This window comes from Falco naumanni, chromosome 10, assembly GCF_017639655.2.
Source record: "Falco naumanni isolate bFalNau1 chromosome 10, bFalNau1.pat, whole genome shotgun sequence".
In the NCBI taxonomy this organism is placed as follows: Eukaryota; Metazoa; Chordata; class Aves; order Falconiformes; family Falconidae; genus Falco; species Falco naumanni.
In genome coordinates this window covers 15335939-15355468 of record NC_054063.1, presented here as the reverse complement: position 1 = coordinate 15355468, position 19530 = coordinate 15335939, and the positions used below count along the sequence as shown (strand labels likewise).

Sequence of the window (19530 nt, the reverse complement as noted above, 5' to 3'; positions counted from 1 at the left end):
GGTCACAGTCTCTGGTTTCCAGGACTTACTCTTTTGCTGGGTATAGTGGCTGTATTGTAAAGAATAGAGGAGAATTATTAAATAAGTTCATGTTAGAAGTGGATATTACTTCTGTTTTTTACTGAAGTGTTTTTTTCCTTTTAAAGATGACATTGTGATTCTCACCAAGTTCAAGCCATCGCAGTCAGAAGGTATCGTACTTGCCAGTGTTATGCCTTCCTCCCTTTTGTGTGCATCCTGTGTCCTTTTTTTCTCTGCTGAGAGCCTCTTGGAAATTAGACTTCGGTTCATATGAGTCACTGGTATCACATATGAGCCAGGCTTTTTGCAGTGTGATGTGCAAGTCAGTTCTTAGCTATCCGCGGGCAGCTCTCTTCGTTAAGAGTTAATTGGGCATCTCCTTTCCTGGTGTTTGTTGCAGTTGTGGGTTGTGGCTCCTTCACACCTTCCTGCAGGACTTGGATGTGCATTTCTTGCGCTGTTCCTGCTCAGGAACCTGTTTGTGTGTTTTCAGGGAGTGAAGGTATTAAGTATGTGGTACTTCTTGGTTAATATGTTTTTCATTCTCTTTTTGTCATCTTTTGTGCTTCTCTAGGGTTCTTCAGTTTTATTCCCCTGGATCCTCAGAGATACCGAAAGAATTTCCTTCCCCTAGTTGCATAAGTAATCAGCTATGGTACTAGAAGAAAATTTTAAATGCAGAACTCTGAATTGTGCTTGTCCATGAGGTTAAGCTTTTGCAAGTACAGAGAGGATAATCCAGAAAAATCAAACACCAAGGTGGCTGTTGTAGGCCGCAGAATTGGTTGAAGTCCTCTCAGCAGCATAGGCAAATTGAAAGTTACTGCTCCAGGCAAAAGGTGCCAGGCTGCTCGTGCCACGGAAGGCTGTGTGACGGAACATTTGGGCTTTATGCTCCTGGGCCCTTGGCTTGCTACCTTTGGCCAAAGCTGCAACAGCCACCTGCTCCCCAGGGCTGCAGGCAGAGCAGGCAGCAGAGCGGGATGGTGATGCTGCCTTTCTTTCATCAGGCAGCGTTCTGCTGTCCTGGGCAGCTACTGAGTTTGCGTAAGCTTAGAGCCAGCCCTGTATGGAGACAGAGCCTCTCCGTCCTTGCAGAAACAGTTTCTCATGTAATTTCATCTGAATATTTAGATAGCTGTTGTTTTTGGAGTCAAGACTTAAGTGTTCTTACTAGGATACTCTGCTATTGTGTGTTGTTTGTTTCTTGTGCATCTCAAACGTTTTTGCTGCGTTGGGATGTGAACTGAATTCAGTTTAGTGCTGAAGCTGTTCCTGTAAACCTTTCCTCTAGTGTTCTCTGTTTCCTTTAGTGTTCTCTCTTATGGTGTAGTACCTGCAGCAATTATGATGCATTTGGGTAGGAAGAATTATCCCAAGTTAGTTATTTACATGCCAGCTTTTTAGAGGTGATTTAATGTTGGTCTCTACACTTGTATCAAAATATGGAAACACCTTTCTATGAGTGCATAAAGTAGAATTTCAGTGTTCAATTTCTATCTACTAATACAGATTTTGCAGTCATAGTTTGTTTTAGCAGGATGGCACGTAACAATTGAAAATGTCTTAGCATTTAGAAACTTCATTTTATGTTTTGTACCATTATATAACATTGCCCAGTTTATCATAATATCATATGTACACTTATAAATTACAGATACCATTTTCTATAAGTGAACTTAGACAAAGAAATTATAGGAAATGAAATGTTCTCAAGCTCTAGTTAAGTAGCTTATTACAGATGTTTCAAGAACCAGTTTATATCCTGCCTGGATGCAATTTTGACATGAAATATTTACAGGTTACAAAAAAAAGGAAAAAAGAGTAGGTTTGTTTCATTGGTAGGAATAATCATATTGTGGTTGTCTTAACAGCAGTCCAGTCTAAAATGTGCTAGTCCGTCTGCCCAGCCGAAGCTGGACACAGCAGCACTTCCTTGATGGAGAAGGGAGTATGATGAATTGTTTTGTTGGAAGAAAATGGCACCCTTGTTAGATGCCTGCTCTAGACTGTGATGAGCTGTTTTTGAAACCACTTTTTTTCCATTGGTGGTAGAGTTACTGAGATGCCTGATTTAAACCAGTCTGTCTGATCAGCAGAGGGTTGGTTGTTTACAAAAAGTTCTTGGAGCAGGAGCCTAGCTTATGGGCTGTGAATTGCTCTCTTGAGGAAACTGGTGACAGAGTAAGTTCAGAGCCACAAACCCCACATATGTCTCAGTATGATTGAGGGATCTGAAGATACTCTCTGTGATATTTCCCTATAATGTTAACATTTAAGTAAGTGCCCTTGGTGAACTGACTATACTTGTGGGAAAGTCATGCTGGAGTAGATTACTGTTGTTAAAATGAAGGTGGGATGGTTTTGTGGGATTTCTTTTTTTAAAAAAAAAGAACAAGAAGCTTGGTAATTTTAAGATACTGCTATTTTTGATCCTGTTGTCATATCTCTGGTATGTGAGTATCTGTAATCTTGAGGTTATGCATCATTAATCCCTTAGCAACACAGAAACTAATTCAATTTCTTCAATTTCTAGCAAGCAACCCCAGAGATAATTAAACTTTTACAGCTGAGGCAGCAAAGCTCTAGGTGTGAGACCCTTGTAGACAGTAACCTAGCAGACACTTGAGACAAGAAAGATATGTGATGCTGACAAATTTTTGTTTGTCACTGTTAAGAATGTGTTCCTGTGACTGCAAGGTTACAACTAGGTAGTACAGACTGAGTATGTTATCTCACAGCCCTTCTTTTCCCTTCAAAGTGCCATTTTTGAAGATTTTCTGTAGCTGAGCATTATTTGCCAGCTTTTGCTTGTTGATAGTTCCGTGCCTTCAAGGTTCACATTGTTTTCAGATACAATAATATTTTAAAATAAGGAATGTATTTATGTGAATCTGTCTTTCTTTCTATGTCCCTTAGGGGAAGAATGCAATGGACCTCTGTGTGAAACTATTTCAACTTCAGGATCAGAAGTCCCAAGCAGCTCTGAGGTAAGGTACAGTACTGATGGCGTTAACATATTAGTGGAAGGAGGAAAGAGGAACAGTGGTTTGGAAAGAGAGAATTAGTTTAAAAAACAGTATTTTGGTTTTTGAGATTGCCTTATACCTCCTTTTTTATCCATGTAAACATTTTCTTCCCCTAGTGTTTTGAAGGAGCAAACCCATGAATATAACAGCAATACTCTGAGTCTTACAAGAAACTTACCAGTGTTAGTAGTACACCACAGTAGTAGTAGAAAACAGTATGGGTTTAACAGTGTTTCCAGTATCAGTCTTGAAATGAGAATCACACGATCATTTATTGTTTTGGCAATTGGAGAAACATAATGCTTCTGCATGGGCCCAACAATTTATTTTATGCTGTGTATTATATTGCTGGCTTGATAGGGAAATCAAGGCACTCATGCTTTCCTCTGCTCTAGTAACTTTTTGACAGTGCAGCAAGATTTATGACAAAGCAGGTGAAGATTTGTGTTATAAGAATACCTCTTCCTTGCAACATGAGCAATACAAAGAGCATCATCAGCTTTTTTTTTTCACAGTACCTCATTGCTTACTATATACAGCACACGATATCCTAAATAAATAGTGGTGGGTGTGGTTATTACTCCGTTAAGAACCAGATTTAAAGAGCACTGAAAATATGCGTTCTTGAAATTTGTATTTTATTTTTTTATTATCGGATTTCTTTATTATGGTTATTATATGCTTAGGGGAAGACAGAAAGAGTTTTAGATAGGAAAAGAAAGAGTTGCTCTGAAGTAGCCTCATACAGGCCACAAGCACTCATCAGAAAGATGTCTATTGAATTGAGTATTGAAAAACTGTAGCTGTTCTACTGAACTTCTTATGAGTAAAGCTTGTCCTCACCTACCTCTGAAGAGGCTATTTTGGAGATGGTCATGTGAAGCCAGAACTCAGAAGTGCTTCCTAGATTACACACATCTTTACTCTGTCAGCACATGTAACCATATCGTGTAACGTTTTCATAAATCTTCCAGTTCCACCTTAAAAATTGTTAGTATGCTTAACCAGCTACTTTCTGAGTCTGTTGTGGGAGTAGTAGTAATCTTTTTCTCTAGGAAAATTTTCAATGAACAGCCATATCAAATAATTCTGTGAACCCTGAATAGATGTGATCACCAATTACAGCGTATGAATCATCATACCATGATAAGTACCAGAGTTTGGAGCTTATTCTGAGTTCCTTTAGGGCATGTCCAAGTGGATGTAGATGACCTATTTCACCAAAGCTTGATAGACTTCATTTCATGACTTAGAACTTAGGAAAAGGCAGGAAACGTGGGAGAAAGGGTGCAATGCACGTGTCGTATATGTAGATTTGAACTTTTGCTTGAAGGGTGAAGGGTTCATGATGGGGTGGGAGAGGCAGCTTTGATCTTCAGCACTTCATTGTCTGAGAGGGGGTAGTCTCCTTATGAAAAATATATCTGGTTACCCACAAAAATCTCTCACTGGTAACTTCATGCTGCCTTTTCTCATTTTCTACTTATGCTTGTTCCTTACATAATTTTTGTTCTTAAATATCACACAGTATTGTCATATTGGCAGTATTAGTCTGTAGTTGACTTGATGCTTTGATTTTCTTAATTTTTTCCCCCTCTCTTTCTTAGAAGAGGTGGCTTATTTGGCTTTAGTTTGTTTCTCCAGATCAATGGTTATCTGATGTTTGCTTACGTTTAAGTTGGTATTTTCCTGTGCTTTGCATTATCTTACCCTAGGTCCCCTAATACAGTCTCATTTATCTGATTTTTGCTTTCTATGCATTAGGCAGACATAAAGTTACAGAATTACTCTTAATCTTTTTGCCCAGTTTCACATTCTTGTCAGCTGTGACAGGCTTACTTCTTGATGATTAATGTCCTAGATATTCAGGTTAAGTTTATCCTTCAGGTTTTTCCATTAATTCATTCCAACAGTAAGATAGCCCTGGGTGTGTGTGTTGTGTTTTTTTTTTTTTTTTCTTCTTAAAATGCTAATCCTTTATCTTCGTGTGTTGTCACAACTTCAGTTTTCTATGAACTGGAAGAATTCCTTTTCCCTCAGTTCTTTGCTAGGCTGCCTTTTGTCATCCTTGATGTGTTCCCGTAGGAGCTGACGAGGGTCATCTGTCCTAGCTTGAAAAACAAGCCATGGTTTCTCCTACTTTCACCAAGACCCTTCTGAGCTCAGGTCAACGTGCTTTGTTCTTGTTTTGTCACATAGCACATTACCCTCATTTTATGATTTCATTCCTGTGATAGGTTGGTAATTTTCTTGTTACTTAGCAATGTACTTAACTTTGTTCCTGTAGCTGGAAAATAAAGAGCACTTGGAATTCTTAAAACTATTTAAGACAAGTAATTTTAAAGCAAAGTTGGAATTCATTTGTACAAGGACCATTGGGAAAGAGTTAAATGAATGTACACTCAGGTCACAACTTCATTATGCTAAGGCTGGCTTTTTTGTGGTTTTTTTCTTTACAGAAAAGCAGCATAACATACAATAGCAATGTGCTTCTTTTCAGCAGTAGCGAGAAAAAATGAAGGCCGTATCACTGATGTAGCAACAGAGGAAGGAACAATTGAAATCTAGACGTAAATACAGAAAGTGGAAAACATTACCTATCCAAATTTCAGTGGGTTTTTAGGTTTTTTCTTTTGTGATATGTAAAGGAGTCTGTGATTTGGACATAAGGAATGATGCAAATAAAATAAAAAAGGTGAAAACCCATCTGTAGTGAAGCCTGCCAACATGTATGCAAAAGTTGGGTGAAGTCCAGGAGTCATGAAGCGATTGAGTCTGCCATCAATGGTGCATTTGCTCCTCCTCCATGATTTTGCGTTTGTGCTCTAATCCACTGTTTCTTACCTGGTTTACCCTGTGTTTTTTTCTTTATTATTTTATGTACTGCTTGTTGAGTCCCCTTAGTTTTCCTCTTCTTTTAATTTCCCACAAGGGCAAAGATCACTTGGAGTTTGACAGCTTTTCTTATTACAAGCCTTACAGCATGAATCATTTCTAGATGCTTTGTCATGCAGGGAGGCAAGGACATATTTTCAGCAAACAGCATACTGGAGAGGGGAAAAAAAAGGCTATGAGAAGGATGTTTCTAAATAGGTGCTTCTTCATAGCAGCTTCAAATTAAATCAGTAATTCACAGACAGTCACTTTGTTAGGGATTGGCAACTGTTCTAATTGAGCCTCCATGTAGAATCTACCTGAATCAATCTTTATGGAGTTCCTGTTTGAAGAAATACATAAATGCCTCTGAAACTCTTTTCAAGTAAATTGGAAAATAAATTAAATAAAACCTGAGAATCTGTTTTTCCTCTGTGCTTTATATTTATGCAGAGAGAGTGCTAGAAGAATATGTAGTGGCACAATTCTGTTCTGATAGCATGGTGCATCTCTATTCAGTCAGTTGTTCCAGTTCTAAAGCAAATGAGGATGAGGCCCACTGACAAGAGTTCACATTCTTAAGAGGAAAGGAGATCAGTTAAATTATTCAAGATCTGAAGAAAAGTTTAAAAAGTCGAATCCATATTAAATTTCCTGGTAGTAACATTGTAGACTGTTGAAGTGGGATAACTGTAAAAGTAGTACATGTTTTGTGGAAGAATGTCACTAGTTGGTAGTTTACACCTCTTAGATATACAGAGGACTATTTGTCTGTCTGCTATTTCAGTTAAGAATTACCAAGTAACTTAAAATGTTTGCTTTGTACATATGTATACCCTTAGTTTCTCACCCTCATAAAAGGCAGATGGCTGCACTACTGTGAGTAAAGCTGCAGGGTTGTACCCTATTCTAGCTGTCAGAAGGTAGGAATTAATTTTGCAGTTAAATACTAAATTTTCACCTTTCTTGCGAATTTCACACCAGTGAAATATACTCACTGAAAATTCCTGTTTATTAGCATTTTCTATATTGTAACTTGACAGTGAGAAAACCTGAGAACAAGCTGTCTGTATTTAAGCCAGGTTAGCAGAAGTAAATTGACAGAGCTTGATAAAATGTATTAAAGAAATGCATTTTACCACAATCAGGGATATTTACACTTAGGGGTTTGTTGTTTGGTTTTTTTGGAGAGCAGCAGGTGCTGCAGGTGTTACAAATCAATTGTTTGTTTTTTTTTTTCTGAAGAAACACCATCATAATGTAAGTTTCCTTTCCTTGCTTGTTCATTTCTCAGTTCTGTGGGGTTTCAGGAAGAGAGAAATGTAACACTGTTATTAGTATTGTGAAGACAGACCAAATCAGTTCCAAAATCTAGATGGAAATACAAAAAGACTTCAAAGAAGTGTAACTACAAAACAATCTGAGGGATCTCTTGGGGAGAGAGTGTGTCAAAGAGTTACGAGAGGGGATTCCAAAGTATGAATGATGCATACAACACTGCTTCCGCTGCTGCCAGCCTTTGTTGGTTTTGGCTTTGAACTCATGACAGTTGGACTGTTTGAGTGTTCTTGAAAACACTGGTTAGCTCTTGATAATGTATGACCACCCCAAACAAGACTGGAGCCCCTTTGTGCTGTGCATATCTTTTGGCATGTAATGAAAAAGTGGTGTCTCTCTACCAGAGCTGTTAAACCTCACATGTGCACGAGAAGGTTTGATTGCCGACATTACAATAGTTACCCTTACCCCTGTGACTTGAGCTAATTTCAGACAGTTGTACTGAGAGCAGAAGTTCCCTAGAGTAACAGGAAAGTATTTCACAAAATGCATGGGAATGTACCAAGGACTCTGCCAGTTGTGCCTTCATTTCACAGTTTAATGTTTCACTAAAATTACTTGTATTTTATCTCTGAGTGAAACAGTGCAGGCAGCATATGAGGACCAGTGGGAGGTTAAACCCCATATTTACATTTAATTGTGGAGGAGGTAGGAGTAGTACAGGGTAGAGAGGTGGAAGAAAAGCAGGTGTAAGGGCACCAGCTTGGATGAGGGGGCAGGTGTGCAGTGGAGAGGTCAGGAGCTGTAGGGTGGCAATGAAAAGCAAGGCTGCACTTCTCATTGATGTAAGATTTGTACAGTACAAGGCAGATGTTTTCAGTGTATAATTGGAGAAAAACTTCCTGCTTACGTGTCTCAGCCCTTAGTTCTTTAAAACAGTACAGTTTTTTCCAGTAGCATTCAGTGACATGAGGATTAGGCTTCTAAACCCAGTTCAGACTATCTCAGGGTTAAGAGCAGAGTGCAGCTATTTATATTTATACCATTTCTCATGTGGGTTCCTTGCCAAAAACCAGATCATTCTTTATGTGCTTATTTGACTGAGTTCTGTAAAGGACATTTTAATCTTACTTTGGTAAGCAAACACTCAGAGAGGCAGCATTAAGAAAGAACATGAAGATGCGTGTATGTATTACTTGCAATGTAAACAGGAACTAAACCAGCATGTTTGTTTGTTTGAAATTGTAGGAATGGACCTCAGTAGGTTGTCTCAAATAAAATTGTAGTAAAAGTGAAAAATATTCACTTGTAATTTTAAAAAAATCACAGACAGTACTTCATGAAAATTGGATTTTAAGAATATATTTTTTGAAGTATTACAGCTCTAAACCAACAAATAAAGGTTGAGTAACGAAATGAAGTTTATATTCTGCTTCTTTTGAAAATTAATTTAATCATAGAGAGCTGTCATATTTCTGTAACGTGCTTGCACTATTTGTTTGTGCTGTTTTAAACCCGTCATTTGTTTTCAGAAGCAAAATAAAAGGAGTGTGAGAAACTACTGGGTAACAGAATTAGTGCAAAAGAGCTTAATTATTGCAAACTGTTGTTCATTCCAATAGTGAAGCCTGGTCCCCAAATCCCTTGCTCATGCAATCCCACAGGTGTGGGCCAGGACCCCGGATAGCATATGGACATGTTTGTCTAGGATAGCAGAGTCCTCTGCTGTTGGTGTTCCTGTCATCCCTGTGTGGAGTCTGGCCAGAGGACCTGCAGCACCGTCCAGGCCCACATGCAGGAAGATAATGAGCACCCCCAGATCTTGTGCAATTAAAATCAGAGTAGGGCCTCACCAGGCATGGATCAGGACTGGAAGCTGGGAAGCTCTCGCTAGTCTCATTAGGCATAACTACTACGATTTCTGATACCGATTTGCCTTGACTACACAAGGAGATTAATGATTTGTCTGTTTGCACTTGGTTTTGTTCAGTGCACATGGTATAATTTCAGTTTGTATTGATAAAATAGTGAAATATAGGGAGTCACATTTGTTCTGAATGCAAGTGCAGCTGTCTATGCTATGTATGTGTTCTCTCTTTGATATTAAAAAAAGTACTGTTAGAAGTTGTTCTTCATAAGCTTGTAAATGCTGATCTGTGCCAAGTTGTTTATTCCTCAGCATTTTCATTATTAAAAAAGTCTACTGTACAGCTCTTATCAAAAGTTGTTACTAACATTTAAAAATTGATATGGGCCATGTAAAAGTCAGTGGTACAGGCTACAGACCCAGCTCAGCTGAGGAAATAGAGGTTTGTTTAAACTTTGAGTTATTAGACTGAAAATCCAGCTGTCACTCAGAATAGTTTTTCAGCAGCTTGAACCAAAAGCTACACTGTTTCTTCTGAAATAGCCTTTTATTTTAAAGCATCCTTTGCATCATTGCTAACGAGGTTATGTTTTTCCCGTGATGACACTGGCAGGGCCTAAACAGCACTGAGACTACTTTACTCATCCCTGAACATCAAGTGGTAAGCAGTGAGCAATATTCATGCTTCCTTGCATGAATTTGTGTGGCGTCTTCTATTACCCTATGCCAAAAAGTCCCTCACCAGAAAATTTTCCAGTTTCAAGGATGCCATCCTTCCAAAACAAATTGTTTTTTTCTACTTATAAAAACATGTGGGTTTTGCGTTTATTCCTCGTGATGGCTTAAATGATAAACTCAAACAAATAAAAAGGATAATAGACAAAATTGAAAAGATTGGTGGAGAAAACTGGAAAGTTTGCTTTTTTTAATCATTGTTTTGGTTTGGTGGGCTATAGGATATATTCTGACTGTGGTGTTATTAACAAACGTGGGATTCTTATCATGGTAATGTGGAAGGCTCTGTGAGTCAGCATGATACTTTAAAAAGTTTTAAATAGCAAGAAACAAACATTGACATATTTTGAAATGTGTTGCCTTTTTTTCTTATTGTAGTAAGTAATAAGGAAATGCTCAAAATATCCACTTAGTGAAATTTTCAGACAAGATAATTGTATTAATTGTCTAATATATCAGAAAACTTAAAATAGCCATTATTCTTTTATGGAGAAAAAAAATTTAAAAAGTTCAAGATAACTGAAGAAGTACATGCTGAGGTATATTAAAACTGTCCGCTTGCTTACATTAAGCTCTGGTGTCTTACATTAACACATATGCTCTCTTAGCATACTTTTCATTTTTCTTTGTTCTATTCTTGTTTAATGTGTTCTTTTATCCAGAGAGGCTTTTTCTGCGCATTTAAATTTGAGTGCAAATATCTTGGTGTCTTAAACTGCTTTGAAATGCATGTTTTCAAGCTTTCAGATTTTAATGTGGTTCGAAACTGGAACACGAGTGTGATAAAGGTGCAAAACGCAGCTTGCAAGGTTTAGCTACAAGAAATATGTGGTGTTTTGTGTTTGTTTGAATGGTAAAGATCATAGTTTTGTATGCAACTTTGTAGCCTGCATGAAGCATAATTGGGAATTGGGTTGTGTGGTGTTAATACACTTCTTTAGGAAGCGCTTCAGTTGCATGGATTCCTCCAAGGATGAATATTGAAGAGAATTTCACGCAAAGGGGATTTCTGATATAATGGGAGCTGAGTTTATGGTGCATAAGCCAGGAGCTTGCCTTCTTATTTTTCAGTAAAGTGCCTATATATTTGCATATGTTGTATAAATTCATTTCCAGGAGCTTTTTGCTTTGGGAAATTTGTACCAAACAGATTTAAGCATAGCATCACTTAAATCGGCATGTTTTTTCCTATAGCTGTAGGCACATTTAACTCCGTGAAAAGGGGGGAGCATGTAAATACTCTGTGCAAACTGGGGATCAAAGTGAGGGTGATGATTTTGTTTTAAGCCGTTGAATGTTTCCTACCCTTTCATTTATGGAGACTTACTGTATTTTGATTCAGCTTTCCAACCTTTGTATTTTTGTCTTTTTCTGTATTGTGAAAACTCTACTGTAGTGGATTGTTAATTTGTAAATTAACTAATTGCTTTGTAATGTAGTTAGTTTTTTTACATTGTCTGTGATAAAAAAAAAATCTGTATGATTATCAAAGGTAAGCTGTAAATAAAATAAATGCTTGGTTTGCAGACCGTATCTTCTAAGTAAAATGTTGCAATTTTTTTTTTTTTTTAAATTTCAAGCAGTTTTCTTGTCTGGGAATGTAGGACTGTGGTGATAAAACATGTGCTAATGGGGATCATATTATTAACATACTTCTCAGCATACATGTTGGTCACAGCCAGAGGTCTTCACTGTGCTGTAACTCTAATGAAGCGCATGTACTGGGTTTCAAAACCACCTTCCCACTCTGAGGTACAAAAAGCAGAAAGGGAAGGCTGCGGAGGTGTGAACCTGCAGTCCCAGCTCTGTGAAGCTGGACACTTGTGAAACCTCAAGGTCCGGGGAATTGAATTTGGCAAGGGTGTTTCTGAATGTAGGCCCCGAAGCAACTTGTGTTTTTCTGGCTGAATATTCATCTGAAAAGTATTGCTCTAAGCCAAGTTCCTCTGTCTCTGAGGCATGGACTTGGAGAGTGCTAGGATACATAGCAGTAAGGTGTATTTGGAGGAAGCTCTGTTGCCTACAAGGAGAGGGCTGCGCTCTGTGGCCTGTAAGAACATAAATTTCCTGTTAGGTGGGTAATCAGAAATAGAAATCCCTCTGTCCTGTGAAAATATTAAATTTTTTAGAATTATATTAATTAATTATAATAAAAAATAGAAACAAAAATATATTTTTTCCTGTGAAAATATATACCTGGATTAAATCATTCAGGTATAATCTGCAAAATATATTTGCTTCTAAGTACCGTGATATCATTAGACCACCGAGGGCTGGCTGACAGTACTGGCTGAGGTCAGCTGTCTGTGTGCTTTGGTGGGGGAGCAAGGCCACAGAAATGCTTACCGCAGACTTGGTCCCTCAGCTTCAATCCCAAGTCGTTTCTCTGAAGCACTTTCAGTTAGTGTTTAGTGGTCGATGCCACATCCAGCAGCTTGTTTTCCCCTCTCCTGTTCGTGGTGACTGACTTGTTTGCTTTGGCCATGGAGAGGGATGCCTGAGCCACCTGTGTATTTAACAGCACGGGAGAGTTTTGATGGATTTAAATGTAGCGTGTGATCACCAGCCAGCACTTCCACGCTTTACCCCACTTAGTCTAGGCAGAACTGAAAATGGGCTGTTTTAGCTTTACTTTGTCTTGAGCTGTGCGTTGTTTCTTTCCCTAGTGACATCTTGATCTTTCCTGTAACTTGTCCTCTTTGAGTCGGGATTTCCTCCTGTAGGGCTTTAGTTCATGTCTAACATGAGGATTACAGGTCTAGGTACGGGGAGTGTTGTTGGGTTGGACATGGTCCACTACCCTGGCCTCTGCTGGATGTCGAGAGAGAAGCTGTTAATTTTGAGGTAACTAGAAATCCACCTAGGTTGGAAAAGATATTTAAGATCACAAAGTCCAATTGTTAACCCAGGACTGCCAAGTCTGCCAAAGCATGTCTCTGAGTACCACAGACACATGTTCTTAGAACACTTCTGGGACTGGTGATTCTGCCACTTCATTGAGCAACCTGTTCTGGTGCTTGGCCACCCTGTCAGTGAAGACATTTTTCCTAATATCCAATCTAAACCTCCCCAGCACAACTTGAGGCTATTTCTTCTTGTTCTATGCCTTGTTCCCTGGGAGCAGAGACTGACCCCCCCCACCCCCTGCCAGGCAGCTGTTGGGAGCCATCAGGTCCCCCCTGACCCCCAGCCCCTTCCCCAGCTCTGTTCTCCCTCTCTGGACACGCTCAAGCCCCTCCATGTCCCCCTGGCACGAGGGGCCCAGAGCTGAGCCCAGGGCTCGAGGGGCGGCCGCCCCAGTGCCCAGCGCATGGGGACGGGCACTGCCCCAGCCCAGCTGGCCATGCTGGTCCGGCTGCCAGCCAGGAGGCTATTGGACTTTTTGGCCACCTGAGCCCAAATATTGATGTAATTCCATACAAATCCAGTAAGTTTGCACTTCTGTAACCATGTGAAAATTCAGCTCTTGGTGATAGACCATTACAGCGTTCAGTCAGCACATCTGTCCGCAGGCTATGAAGTTGCTTAGTTCTTATAGAAATGATTAGACTATTAAAACTAGAAACTTACAACAGGAGGGTAGTAGTTGGTTTTGAACAAGCAGGTTTTGTAAGTTTCCTTTGTAGTCGGTGGATTTATTCAGCTCTTAGGAAGTGCTGGTGCATGCTGGAGGCTTGCAGTAGCACCATTTCATAGAACCATGCAGTGACTTGGGTTGGAAGGGACCTCTGGAGGTTTCCTTGGCCAGTCTCCTCCTCGAGGCAAGGCTGACTTTGAACTTAGACCAGGTTGCTCAGTTAGGGCCTTGCTTGGTGGAGCTGTGTGATCTCTGAGGGTGCATATTATGTAAGTCTCTTTGGGCAACCTGTTGTACCAGGTCCTGTTCAACCACACCCTCACATCCAGTAGGAATTGCCCTTGTTGCAGCTTGTGGCTGTTGCCATTTGAGTTTTCACCTTGGGGTGCCTTGGGGTGCCATCTCTCCTTTAATTCTTTATTGGATTTTACTCAATTATTCAGAAGCTTTAGATTAGTTACTTGTATTCCAGAAGGTACATATCACAAAACAGCTGCTCTGATGAGGTGTGACTTCATTTAATAATTGCAGGTTGTCTAAGTTTAATTAATTTGAATACAGTTCTGGAAAGAGCTGTTAAGAAATAAAATGTGCTATATCCGTAGTGTTTTATGATTCAGTGATGCAACCAATGCAAATTACTAACACTTTATGTATTTTAAACCTGTCGGTGCACATGTACGCACAGAAATGCATGATGGTGCAAGACTGATCTTGTTCTTGAAATTCCAATTGCAGCAAAATGGAAAGGAATAATTTATGCGTTTACTAAGTAGGCCTGTTGCTATCCATGATGAGTAATCCGACGTAGATGACTACTGTATCTGAAATTGATAGTCAGACCTCTAATGACTGAGCAACATTCCGATAAGTCTTAGAAAATGAGCAAACTTTGATGGCAGTAAAGATAAAGTATTACTTCAATTGTATGAATAATCTAATTATAACTGTGCTACGCAAAGAATTTGGGACACTCCTTTGGCAGGAGCTTTTTTTGAAGTAAATGTTATTTATTGATTTTCTTAAAAACGTTCTTTGCTTTCTGTATATGGATTTTCCTAGCTAACTAAGACAACATCTGTGCTTACACGGTCTCTGTCTTTTTCAATTAGTGGTTGGGGTGGTCTGTTTTTAGGCAGATTCCCAATATTGTAAGTTGTTAGAATGCGCTTTAGGGTTCACTTACTGTAAAGTCAAATAATTGCAGTACTGTAGATGCTGTGTAGATGTCGGTGTGGTTCTATGCACTATGTTAATTTCATTAAATTGTTATCTTAACAGTTGCAGTTCGCTTGTAGTCACAATTATATTAAAAAAAAAAAACAAACCACAACCCCCTGTAAGCTTGTAATAGAATAGGAAAATACTCTTTGCTTCTTCTGTTGGATTCCCTGATTTTTTTGAGCCTCTTAAGTCTTGCATCATTATGTACCGCATTTGATAGCAAAAGCATTTTCTGAGGGAACTGTCCTGATTTCAGTCTTACAAAGTAGTCTAGTCTAATTGGTCTGCTCTAAGTATTTCTCAAGAAGAAAACCAACAGAAAATACAACAGAATTGTCAAAGAGGAAAGGCAAAGAGAGGATTGCAGCATTTTAAGGAAGTAATTTCTTTTATCTTTTTTGTGTTACTTTGATTTGTAGGATAGCTTCAGAAGCGCAGGAGTTCTCCACAATGCATGGATGGTCCAAGTAGGCTGCTGTCTGGTTTCAGCCGTTACCAGTGTCTCTAGTGAAGATGCATAAAGTTGTGCAACACTATGGAACGATAGGGATTTTCAATTATATTTTTTTCTTTTAAAATTTGAACCTCTTTGAAGATAGACACGTGCTGGAAACTGTGGCTATTACTGCTTGTAATTTTGTCAGCTCTGGAATGATGTGGTTGCCATGCATCTTTCTGTGTCCCCTTAGGTCTAACATGAGCATAACAAACATGTGCGCTACTCATAAGCCAGTGCTTGTTTGTTGCCTTTGCATTATATTCAAAGGAACTTTCTTGTTGTTTTTTCAAATCTGCTGAAGTCTCCAAGTGACAGCTATTAGTATTACAGGAGTCATTTTTAAACACCCGAGTTTATTATCAAAATGTATGCCCGGACAGCTATGCCTTTAATAAAAAAGACATTATAGTCATGAAGTTTGTGGGTGATTGTGTTTTTGTAATTGTTGGAGGCTTTTCCTGGCTTTTTGAAGGAGGTGGATTTCTTGCCTGGGGGTGTGTGCTGGAAGCAGTCTGTTCGGCTCTTGGAGAGGACCGGTGGGCTTGCTAACTACTTGTTGATTATTTCAGCAGAGCGGAAGGAGATACAATCTGTTCCTGAAGCGACGTCTCAGGGTAAAACAGTGGTGAATGATATTGCAAGTGGCTTGGATGGCTGCAGTAATAACATGCTTCACTGTGTGATGCCTTTTGTTAACTGGGAGCAAGGTTCACAGTGATAAATATTCTGTGCTTTCACCGAGAACTTTTTCATGTGCGTTCTTGCATTGTTTAAGTGGGAGAAGACAGAGACATAACCCTCTGAATTACTGTTCTTACTGTTTCTACTCTTAATACAATGGAAACCTAATTCAGTCCTATACAAATACACTTTTGCGGATGGGTGTGGTTAAAAAAGCCAACACCAGCCTTCCTTAGCACGGAGTTAAATTTAGACCAGAGTGTTAGCTTCTATGGGGAGCACTTTGCTGTATGATCCTCTAGTCTTGTAAACAATTTGGTAGAGCTGAATACTGAGCTGTTAATAAACAATATTACCATATTATGTTAACTTCTGCAGGAGGGTGAAGTAATAGTCTTATATTTGTTTACTTGTTGTAGCCTAATCAGTGAAAAAAATGAACGTTGTTACTATGACATTCTGGCATGCTGATAAATAAAAATATGACCTTTAAAAGATCAGCTGGAATACTAATAACTCTGTTGCATTGATACCTTTTATTAGTATTTTTTGGTTTGGTTTTTCTTTTCCCCAGTACCCCTGTATTGTTTGTGTGCTGTTTTCGTATGTGGACATTGCTGAGACATATTCCTCTGTGCGGTTGGTTTAGTGAATCTTGTTATGGAGCAGAAATGCATGCTACCTGCTTTGAGTCGATGAACTGTGCCTTAGCAGGCTTTGTGTAGAGTGGTGTTCTGACTAACTGCATAAAAAAATCATGCTGTAAAATAATGCTTGTCTTGATAATTTATGACACACTGTAAAGACTGTGAAAGAATAAATGGCAGCATTGTTCACAGGTATGCTACGCTAACATATTTGTTCATCGTGTACCAGTTATTTACATATTGTGTTTGTGGATATAAGCAGTTAATTTTGAAGTTATTGTAAATGGATACAGCCCTTACGAGAACTTGCCCAAGTTATAACTTCAGCTATGAAGAAACCGAAGAACTGAGGCAATTTGGGGAAACTTCTTTGTCTTCTGTTAAATTCTAGAACAGCAGCAATACTTGGTTTTTTTTAATCATGTGCCTGTATCTTCCACAGATTGATAAAAGACATCAAAGCAAAGATTCTATTTTCTTCAGGGATGGTGTTAGGAGAATTGATTTTGTTCTCTCCTATGTGGATGATCTTAATAAGGACTGGGAAAAGAAGTTGGTAAGTTTGTCTTTTTGAGGTGCTCTTAATTCTTGTCTATTTAACTTGTGTATCAGTTACAAAGCCTTTCAAATCACTACACTCAGCTGGAGTAGGACTCTGCTAAAAATTTTATAGCTGTGTGAAAAGCCATTCCATGTACTGAAATCTCTGTGTTATTTGCTGTTGTACATTGTGACCCAATTTTATTATATTTTTGGGGCTTTGTTTACTGTATTGATCACTCTCCATTACTTAGGGTTGGTCAGTATATTACACAATCAGTGCAAAGTAATTGAAATGATTTTGCTTTCTTCGTTTAACAGTCTTATAGTTAGCTGTGGCTTTGGGGGAATATCTGTAAATACTCTTAAAGGAATGTTTCTTCTAAATAAACACAGCATTATCCAAATGAGACTTAAGAATAACTTACCCCCCACCCCCATCCTTTGACTTCATTTAGAGCAGAAGTAGATTTTTGGATCCAAGAATCCATGCTGTTTTCCTTTTAAAACTTTTCATTAAATATATACTCTGATTAAAACAAACACAGCATATCCTCTGAGCCTTTTCCATGTGGTTGACTTGCTCTCTGCATATGTGTATTCATTCTTTTAGAAGGATATTTAAAGTGGCTGTGATAAGAGACCTCCTATGTAACAGAGCACAAAGTACAAGCTTTGTCTAAAATGCTGGTTAGAGATCATCCCTGAACTTCCCAGCAAGACCCGATTGCCTGAATGGCTACAGTAGGTCAGATGGAATCAGTAAATGACATGTACTTGTTCCTTGCTCGCACTGCCATTTGAGGTCCTACATGACTAACACGTAAATTCAAGCTATTCAAAGAAATCCAGTACTATGAGATGCAGACAAGACCAACAAACTTTATATAAAACACAATATTAAAAAAAATGCAGAGTTGTAGTGATTGTAATTAGTTTGTTTTCTCTGTATTTGCTGCCTTTTTTTCTGAGCCAGGAGAGGTTATATTGCCAACTAGTCTCTCCAATATGTATCTCCAAACTTTGTTCATAATAAAAAAATAAAATTGAGAGATCTAAAAAATGACATTCGTATGTAATCATATTATTCTGAAAGATAAGGATATCTGAAGAAATTAACTATAGTGAGGCTTATGGTAATATCAGATCAAAACTAAAGGTTTGTGAAGTAAAGAACGCTTATCTATATCTTGTCATATTAAAGTGTTTTGTAATTAAAACTTTCCTTTAAACAAAACCTGCAAGATTGGGCTGTTCAAAAAAATTGCTTACTGCTTTCCTTCCTTTATGAAGGAAGCACTGTGTTCGTGCAGGACATGCTGCCTGTTCTTGCATCCAAGTGTGATCCAGTGTAGAACACAGCCCCTGCATCTTACTCGTGTTACCTTAAAAAAGCCGTAGTCTCTCATTTTCTCTGTTTGGTGCTTTTCCCAGCTTAAGTATCTCATGGTGAGCTTTGCTCAGCTGGCCTTACTTGGGAGACAGGGGTTATATTATAGCTATGGTACCAGAAGTTTATGTCAAGGCATGTGTTTTCAAACACACACTGACTCTTCATCAGACTGTAAACCTAGCTAGGTTTCTTCTTCTCCCATAAAGCAAAATGCATGTAAAAAAGAAGGGAGCAGTCACTGCAGAGAGAAGAATGATAGCCATGCAAAATATGTGAAAGCAAATCTTAAAATAAACTTTTCCATTAGTCATAATTGAACAACATGAGAAAAGAAGTGGAGACTATTTAGGTAATCTTTCCAGTGGAAGGAAAATGAACCAGATGTTCGGTCTAGTCACTCATTCGCATTGTGTGCAGCGATTTTCTTCTCATGGTGTTATGGGTCATTAGGGGGTAGCAGGAATCTCTGCCAGACCAGAGGCCATGTACCTGGGTGTCAGTATTGACTGAAGGATTCATGTCAGGAAGAACCCAAGAGTTAGTAGCTAATATTGTAGGTTCTCTTTGAGGTAAAAATGCACTTAGGAAGAAACATCCGTGTCTTGCAAAAGTCTAGAACATCTGCATCAAGTTTTGTGAGATTCGATTCCATATATGTCTGTTACTCACCAAAGAGTTAATGGCCCACTGGAAGGAGGCGTTTGGTCTGTGGCCCTGTAGGTTGGTTCTGCCATCTCAGAACGGACGGGGGGGAAGATGTCAATGTTACAGCACATCAGTTTTCACACGGTTGCTGAGGAATCTGTTAAGAAAATGAAATTTGCCCTGTATTGTACAAAGAATACACCCATAAATTAACACAGACTTCTTAGCATAGAAGTACCATGCGGTTGTCTGTGGGAACAAGATTTAAATACTGATGCACTGCAGCTTTTGGAATTCATCTGGCATACTGTCCTTGCTGCTGTACAGTCATCACAGGCAGGAAACATGAATTTCTTTCACTGTAGTACGATGACACAGCGAAATGAAACAGCCAGGAATAGAAACGTTCATAGGAAGAGATCAACAATTGTGACAGAGGGTTTTGTTTTCTTGTCTCAAGGAAACGGCTTTATTCTGCGTCCTAAGAAAGGGATGAATAACTTCTTTCTGTGTTTCAGCA

At 38.8% G+C, this 19530-nt stretch overlaps 1 protein-coding gene across 4 annotated transcripts in view; it reads left to right on the top strand.

Annotated features, from left to right (window-relative positions):
- Positions 1–19530, top strand: part of ANO5 (anoctamin 5) — a 62653-nt gene that overhangs the window by 11774 nt on the left and 31349 nt on the right. The window contains exons 2-5 of one of the 4 annotated variants that reach the window (XM_040609727.1): positions 147–191; positions 2941–3011; positions 9683–9730; positions 16875–16988. In XM_040609727.1, the coding sequence (XP_040465661.1) occupies positions 147–191; positions 2941–3011; positions 9683–9730; positions 16875–16988 (278 nt within the window). The remainder of the gene's footprint in view (positions 1–146; positions 192–2940; positions 3012–9682; positions 9731–16874; positions 16989–19530) is intronic. The other 3 variants (XM_040609729.1, XM_040609728.1, XM_040609730.1) reach the window with 3 other exon arrangements.